Source organism: Neoarius graeffei, chromosome 12 (genome assembly GCF_027579695.1).
Source record: "Neoarius graeffei isolate fNeoGra1 chromosome 12, fNeoGra1.pri, whole genome shotgun sequence".
Lineage (NCBI taxonomy): Eukaryota > Metazoa > Chordata > Actinopteri > Siluriformes > Ariidae > Neoarius > Neoarius graeffei.
In genome coordinates, this window is record NC_083580.1 from 51,339,078 (window position 1) to 51,347,828 (window position 8,751).

The 8,751-nt window shown below is 43.4% G+C and overlaps 1 protein-coding gene across 1 annotated transcript in view; it reads left to right on the top strand.

Annotated features, from left to right (window-relative positions):
* si:dkey-1d7.3 (transmembrane protein 132D) overlaps positions 1-6,475 on the top strand; it is a 105,427-nt gene extending 98,952 nt beyond the window's left edge. Inside the window, exons 7-9 of the mRNA XM_060934875.1 lie at positions 755-1,025; positions 4,463-4,654; positions 5,222-6,475. Coding sequence (XP_060790858.1) covers positions 755-1,025; positions 4,463-4,654; positions 5,222-6,475 — 1,717 coding nt within the window. The remainder of the gene's footprint in view (positions 1-754; positions 1,026-4,462; positions 4,655-5,221) is intronic.
* Positions 6,476-8,751: the final 2,276 nt, after the last annotated feature.

Genomic DNA, 8,751 nt, shown 5'->3' on the forward strand with positions numbered 1-8,751 from the left:
GCTGGCGAGGGCCTTTCTGTGTGGAGTTTGCATGTTCTCCCCGTGTTTCCTCTGGGTGCTCCGGTTTCCCCCACAGTCCAAAGACATGTAAGTTAGGTTAATCGGTGGCTCTAAATTGACCGCAAGTGTGAATGTGAATGGTTGTTTGTCTCTATGTGTCAGCCCTGTGATGATCTGGCGACTTGTCCAGGGTGTACCCTGCCCATAGTCAGCCCGCGACCCTCACAGGATAAGTGGTTATGGATAATGGATGGAAATGTGAGCCACTTGATTAAAGAACTCCACTTTTCAATGGAGTCCACCAGACAGAGCTGATTGGTTTAGTTTTACTGAATTAAAACAAACTTGTTTCCTATGTTTGTTTACACACACACATAGAACTAAAGTGTACCTTACCTTGTCATTCGGGGGTGTTTTTTTTCATCACTACAGTTTTTAATTAAAAAAAAGAAAAAGAAGATACATAGCCTCCCCTTATTAGGGTATATATCTTCTCTAAAGGTGCATGTATTGAACTTTTAAATATTTATTCTAAAATCTAATTACAGTCCATTCATGTACCCTAAATCATTTTAAAATGTAAACTGTATTCACATTTCCAGGTGAAACATGCACATAAAAGGTACAAAAGTGATGGTACAGTTTTTATGAAAGTTTGTAGAGCAGAAGGACTGCACTGCAGCAGGAAAGAGAAGATGGAGAGGAGAACTGCAATTTAATTGTAATGAATTCATTCTGTTCCTGTATGTCTAAGACCGAGTTGGGACCATGAGGAGGATAATGAGAAGAAGGGCCGAGGCTGCGTGGTGCAGTATCAGCACAGCCAGATCCAAGTACTCACAGCCTTCATGGCAGAGGTGTTGGACTCAAATGCATCCTCTCCTGAGCACTTCCTGGGTCCTGAGTGGCTGGTGGATGTGACTTGGCTTGTACAGTCCTCTCTGCAAGTTGGGGACACAAGCATCGCTCAGCTGCACAGAGAAACCGTGCTCAGTGGCAAAGCTCCTGGAGTCACCACTGTCCAGGTCTAACTCTCACTAATTTGCCTCCTTTATTCATTTACTTGGTGCACATCACTGAAATAAGCCTCTGAATTTAAATATAAATCATGTATAGTGGTGCAGTGGTTAGCACTGTCACCTCACAGCAAAGAGATTCTGCGTTTGAACCTGCCAGTTGACTGGGGCCTTTGTTTGTGAGTTTGCATGTTCTCCTCTTCCCTGCATGGGTTTCCTCTGAGGCCCTGTCCACACGGCAACGGATTCAGGTGAATCCAATAAAATTGTTTATCGTTTCGGCCTGGCGTCCACACGGCACTGGCGTTTTGGGTGCCCCAAAACAAAATCTTTTGATAACGGGTTCCAGAGTGGAAAGATCTGGCAATGGCCCCATTGCGAAGTCATCTGGATGAGTAGAACGGATTTGTTTACGATGATGTCACAACCACATGTGCTTCACGCCGGGTAGAAGTGTAACGAACTCGATGCGAGTTGTCAACAAATCCTATAACTTGGTTCATGAAACGCACTTACAAAATATTTTCACTGTGAATATTGTGTAATGGTGCAAAGAGAGAGAGAGAGAGAGAGAGAGAGAGAGTTAGGGCAGAGTCAATCCCGCCAGCAAAAAGAGGGAAAAAAGGAGCGATCTCACCTCTTCAGATGTTGGTTTAAGTCCTACAATACATTCCTCAAAAAGGGCGTAGAAGAACAAATTAATCCATCAACGTGTAGCATTCAATTTATTCCGGACCATTAAAGACGCCGCCTTCCGTGTAGAATCATACATCATGCTCGCCGCCATATTGGATGGGTCAAAGCGGAGAATAAAGATGTCTCATTCATGTGCTGCGTTTAACTGTACCAACAGGTTTGCCATCCAAACGAGATCACATGGGATTACCTTTCACAGGTGAGACTGGAAAAATACTTTTCATTGTATTTGGTCATTATAATGTAATTTTACGAACAGATTTTCCTGACTTTGTGGCTAATATGAAGTCTCGCGCATAATAGTTTATGCGCATGCGTCCTTACTTCTATTGTTCTGGTGTCTCCGAAGGGACCATCTTACAGCGCCCCTAGAGGTGTGGCATGTGTATTGCATCGTTTTCAGCAAGCGTTGCGTTGCCATATGAACCTGATATTTTACTTATCGTTGCCCATGTGGACACGATATTTTTTTAAATAACATCTCGTTGCCGTTGTCGTGTGGATGTAGGCTACATCCACACGACAATGGCAACGAGATGTTATTTAAAAAAATAGGGGAAAAAAGGAGCGATCTCACCTCTTCAGATGTTGATTTAAGTCCGACAATACATTCCTCAAAAAGGGCATAGAGGAGCAAATTAATCCAATTTATTCTGGACCATTAAAGACGCCGCCTTCCGCGTAGAATCATACGTCATCCTCGCCGCCATATTGGAGAGGTCAAAGCGGAGAATAAAGATTAGCTGCGTTTAACTGTACCAACAGGTTTACCATCCAAACGAGATCATATGGGATTACCTTTCACAGGTGAGAAACAACAAATTAATCTATCGTGTATCATTCAATTCGTTCCGGACCATTGAAGACGCCGCCTTCCGCGTAGAATCATACGTCATCCTCGCCGCCATTTTGGAGAGGTCAAAGCGGAGAATAAAGATTAGCTGCGTTTAACTGTACCAACAGGTTTGCCATCCAAACGAGATCACATGGGATTACCTTTCACATGTGAGACTGGAAAAATACTTTTCATTGTATTTGGTCATTATAATGTAATTTTACAAACAGATTTTCCTGACTTTGTGGCTAATATGAAGTCTCGCGCATAATAGTTTATGCGCATGCGTCCTTACTTCTTCTATTGTTCTGGTGTCTCCGAAGGGACCATCTTACAGCGCCCCTAGAGGTGTGGCATGTGTATTGCATCGTTTTCAGCAAGCGTTGCGTTGCCATATGAACCTGATATTTTACTGATCGTTGCCCATGTGGACGCGATATTTTTTTAAATAACATCTCGTTGCTGTTGTCGTGTGGATGTAGGCTATCAGGGGGCGATCAGGGGTGGGGGGGAGGGGAGGAGGCAGAGGTAACCCAGCGCAAGCAAGCAGCCGTTCGTTCCTGCAGCCATGACAGCGCTGGTCGTGCACCTGTTTGTCACACTGGGGGTAAAAGCGGTGACCGTGGGAAGTGGAGGAAGGAATGCGAGAGCGTCTCACAGCAATGACCTTCGGGGGAGATGTTCTCCCAGCAATGGCCTTGGCCGAGGCCAGTGGTGACTGAGGGAGCCGAAAGCAGATAAGATTGGGATTGTTTGGTCTTGGGGCGAGTAGACGCATTCTTTTACACGACCACTCTGTTTGTCCATTCTGGTCTCCGAATCAATCCATTTCCTTTGCAAAGCCAAAAGCTTCTCCATGATGTCATCCATGTTGCGGTTCAAGTTCTGAATAGCCACAGTCTGAGTGCCGATAGCTCTGCCCACCGCTTCAATCATGTCGGGCAGGTTTATGGGGCTTTGAACAGCTGTCACTGTTTTCTGATTTCCTCAATAAGCCAGGGCAATGCCTAATCCAATCAGCAAAATTCCTGTAATCATGGTTCCGAATAGGTAGATGTCTTCAATGTCCTCCACAGAAAGAATCGCCAGGCACACGACCCGCCACTGCTCCCACGCATCAATCGTGTAGCCAGCCACGAACGTTCTGGCAGGACAGGCGGGTTTCCCCGAACCCAGGCTTCTCGTTGAGAAAACTGTGTCAATTTCGTTAAGAGACCAGTTTATCAATTCCATGATTTTTTAGTTTGGAGAGCAGTGTGGAGAGAGTCTCTCAAAAGTATAGACAGTAGACAGACGAGATGAGACAAGAGGAGCATAAGCAGGGAAGATAAGGGAGAGGAGAGCAGAGAAATGTGACCGCCTTCCGTGAGAGCACGGAGAGAGCTCTTATATGTTGAACTTTTCTGTAAAGAGACATTTATGCAACATCTATGGAAAGATCTCTTGTGTCAGCATTTTGTAATGGTCAGAGGTAAAGCTTTAATTAAAATTTTCTTTTAAAGCAAAGTCTTCAGGAGAGAAGAGTTTACAGTTTGCAGCTTCTTGATAACTTTTTTTGTTTTATTAATGTCAAGAGAGAGAAAAATGAGGGGTGAGGGAATGAGTGCATAGATTTGATATAATAGTAGCTAACTTGTTACATTTTATGATAAGATTTACAGCAAACAACTACAAAACTTATTTACAGGAAAGTACTGTAAAGTACTACAAGGTATAAAATAGTACAGAATCCAGTACATTTACTAATTTGGCTGATATTTTTAAATAAAAGTTACAATTAATGCATGATACCACTGAGCTGAAGGTTAAGGGTCTTGCTCAAGGACCCCACCATAGCATTTTGGCATTTATGGAATTTGAACACACAACCTTCTGGTGATTCTGATCTGCTATGTTTGTATTTCCTCTCACTCAGGTGATGTCCCCCATGTCAGACTCAGTCCTGGGGGAGAGGATGGTGCAAGTGCTGGAAGATAAAGTGAGCATCACAGATCTCAGTGTGCAGCTGGTGTCAGGCCTCTCACTGTCACTTCAGCTAAGTCCGGGCAGCAACAGGGCCATCACAGCTATGGTCACTACTCAGGACACCATGCACAGCCCTAAACAGGTCATCACTGAGTGGCAGAGAAATAAGCTGCAGTCTTTCTTTCTACATATTTAGCAGAACACTAAGGAAATGCAATAATATTCACAGATTAATAGCACTTGCACATTACCTGCTGCTATACAAAAGGTTTATGGCATTAGGTACTCTACGTTCCTTTAGATGATAGCCAGTTCAGCATTTGTGCATTTACATTTGCTCAACCCAATCAATACTGGGCTATTAGCCCTCAACAACAGGCTTCATCCACTAAGCTGATGGTGTATCTCCACAGGCTATGCATAATATAGGGCATCCTGTGGTGGTGATTGTTCAACCAGGGTGTTCCCTTGACATCTCATTACTCTGATTACTCTTCTTGCTGTCCTCTGGAGCTCAGATGGATTTTATTGTACATTATTATTGATCCCCCGGTTAAGTGGAGCTCAGTGCTGACATCCAGACTCAGCTAATTAGTAAACAATCAATATGCTCAAAGAGTAACTCTCTTGAGACATAAATATTAAACTAAACTTGACATTGACAGTGTCCAGAAGCTTGTAATATTAGTTTGTCTGTGTGGTATTACAGGAGGCAGTGGTTGCATGTTGGCTGCACTTCAGCGATGGCTCTCAGGCTCATCTTGACCTGTTTGATCCCAGCAGCTATAAGCTCACAGTCTCCTCACTGGATAACAGGGTGGTGTCAGTAAAAAAAGTTCCAGACCCTGTCATGGTGGCCGAGTCAGAGGGATGGGGCCTGCTGTTCAGAGCTGAGCTCGCCATCTGTGAAGCTTGTCAGAAGTCCAAACGCAAAAGCAAGCTCGCTGTTGGTGCTGGCAATGTGAGGGTTAAATTCCTTTTGTCTAAGCATAGAAGGACTCAAATTGAAGCCAAACTGAGCCTGACTCCCTTTCAAGGTCTTCTCAGGAGGGACACCACAACTGGCATACAAGAGAGCACCACAAAATATATCTCTGCAATGTCAGTCAAGTCCCAACTACAAGAAGCAATGGGAGGGGCACTCTCCACCATCAGGGTGCTCAACAGCATCAAAGACATGACTGCTACAAAGCCTGACACTGAAAAAGCTCTTACTACAGTCATTCCAGCTAATGTTTCGATTAACATCTCAGATTTCTCATCCCAACCCAAACAGGAAATGCCTATACATGAGCAAGATTTGGTGTGGACATTCGGTATCTTTACACATGTTGAGATCTGCATTTATTTGTTACTCGGACTCACCTGCTTGGTGATCATCATCTTTCTGATTAACTGTGGCACTCAGAATGCAAAGCCACGTGGTAGAAAGTCACTCATGCAGTGCCAAGGCCCTGATGAGCACACACATCCCTGGGTGCACTTAGGCATGGATACGGAACAATCCGGTGTTGTGCCGATTCTCACCACAAGCAACCACAAGCAAAAGGTACTAAATGCAGTAGTGGAAAAGCCAAATCCTGCTATCAAGAACCCTACAGAAAGGACTGCAACAGTGGGAAGAATGTGCAGCACTCTGCCTCAGAGAACCAACCCTGTGGCACTCAAATCAACTGGTCCACTGGCAAAGCCAATATGGAACGAGCCACTGCACTCCCCAACCAGTAAGAGGAACCAGGTCCAGTTCACGACCTTTATGACTCTCGACATCAAGCACTTGGCAGCTCTCAAGAGGAACTGGTTGGATGTTGGCTGGACTAACCAAGGAGCAAATCAAGCAGCTAATCAGGGAGATTCATCCAGGTTGAATGTGGCAGCCAGGCAAAGTGTACAGTGTCCTGAGCCTGAAGGTATTTCTGAAATCCCATGGCCAGTGGTAAAACCAGTGGTACAGGGGAAATGAGCATATATGCATGTGCATATATTTCTCCACAATCAAAAACTTATTTTAAAGAATCCAAGACTTGTTTGTCAGACATTAAATGTCCTCATTCTCCACTTTGCTGAAAATCAGCCAAGTCATATTTTGTCTCCCAAGTTTGCTTCTTTAGCTTTGCACTGGAGTTATAATGCCAATGTAGCTAAAAATCCCTTACTTAGTATGCTGTTATTCTGTAACATTTTTGCATTGAGCATTATATTTATGCTATTACAACTGTACATTGACTGTTGCATTTAAGCTATTATCATATTACACTGTTAAATGTGCTATTACCTTTATGCAATTATATTGTTAAATTTACTGTTAGCTCAAAACTAAAGAAGCAGACAGCAGATCCCAAACATGTCTTGGCTAAGTGACTAAGGGTCAAACTACTCCTCTAATATATTATTATTATTATTGACCATTTTTAAAGTTTGAAATACAATGTCATCTTAAAAGTACCATTTTCTTGTCACAACATCAAATAAACTGTGTTTTCAGCTTTTACATCCATGGGGTTATTTTTCTTTCAACAAATTCTGATTTATTTCAGATTTTGGTAGAGAAAATCAGGGCATGTCCAAATCTTTGTGGCTTTAAAAACAGGAGCTTTTTGCTCCTCACCTTGTATCTGTTGATTATATCCCAGTGTTGAAGAGTTTATCTCGCCCTGCTATGTTCTTTGCTGCTTCTCTGACATCTGCGAGTGAAAGGAGAGCAATCTCTGCTGCACACACTTCTCCATTATCCTGATAGCATGAGAATCCCAAGATGGGGAATGGCAGCTTCTGTCGTCCACAGGAGAGGAGTAAAGATAACTCTCCTCCAGTTGAAGATGCAGAGTCTTCACATTGTTAAATTCCATTCCAGCAGTATAGGTAAAAACAGCAGTGGTTTCACTCAAGCGTTTCACATAATCTGATGTGCTGGATCTGCGGATTTTGCCCAAGAAGAAATGGCATCTTCTCTGGAGATCTCCGGAGTTCCTCAAAGTAGTCAGGGCATCCAAAAAGTTTCTCCTGTTTGTGACAAACTCACAGCAGTATGTGAAGTGGTGCTCACACTCAACTATAAAGTCAGTACACATACAACATTTTCAACTGCCTTAAGGGCATTAATACCCATATGATGTGGAATTCTGGATTTTGAAGCTGCTAATTTTCTAAAACAGAGGTTATGACAATAGTGCAGCTGCAAATCACAGGGTTATATTAATGCACTCATTGTAATATGCTATTGTTTCTATAGTAACATAATTCACAGGGACCTGTATTGTGGAACATCCATAATACATATCATTGATATGCTGAAGTTTTCTATAGGAAACTTACATTAATGTTTATGGAAGGAGTCTCCAATATCAGTGCTTTGTAACAGTCCGATCTGTAACTTTAAGTTTTCCTACACAGGAATGTCTTCGGGGCGGCACGGTGGTGTAGTGGTTAGCGCTGTCGCCTCACAGCAAGAAGGTCTGGGTTCGAGTCCCGTGGCCGGCGAGGGCCTTTCTGTGCGGAGTTTGCATGTTCTCCCTGTGTCCGCGTGGGTTTCCTCCGGGTGCTCCGGTTTCCCCCACAGTCCAAAGACATGCAGGTTAGGTTAACTGGTGACTCTAAATTGACTGTAGGTGTGAATGTGAGTGTGAATGGTTGTCTGTGTCTATGTGTCAGCCCTGTGATGACCTGGCGACTTGTCCAGGGTGTACCCTGCCTTTCGCCCATAGTCAGCTGGGATAGGCTCCAGCTTGCCTGTGACCCTGTAGAACAGGATAAAGTGGCTAGAGATAATGAGATGAGATGAGGAATGTCTTCAGGACAGAGGAGATTGTGCTTTGCAATTTCTCAGCAACATGATAAGCTAACTTGTTTATCATTTATCAAGCTAAATATGAATAAATACATTCATAAATTGTTAATAAGATCATTTCCAACCACCCATCCATCCATTATCTATACTGCTTATCCATCAGGATCACAGGGGAAGCTGGAGCCAAGTTTAGCTGACTGTGGGCAAGAGGCAGGGTACAACCTGGGCAGGTCACCAATCAAAAGCAGGGCTTGTTAATAGGGGCATTTACACAAGAAATTTGGTATTCATAAAATCCTGTTAGCTTAGAAAAATGTTTGCATCCTACAAGATCCTCCTGAGGTTTTGTAAATTAATGTATAAGGACAAGGACATGGGAAGGTGTTTTATATTGGGGTGTTGGAATTTTAAGAAGAATATGGTGTGTGCTTTGGCATAACACCCAACTGATG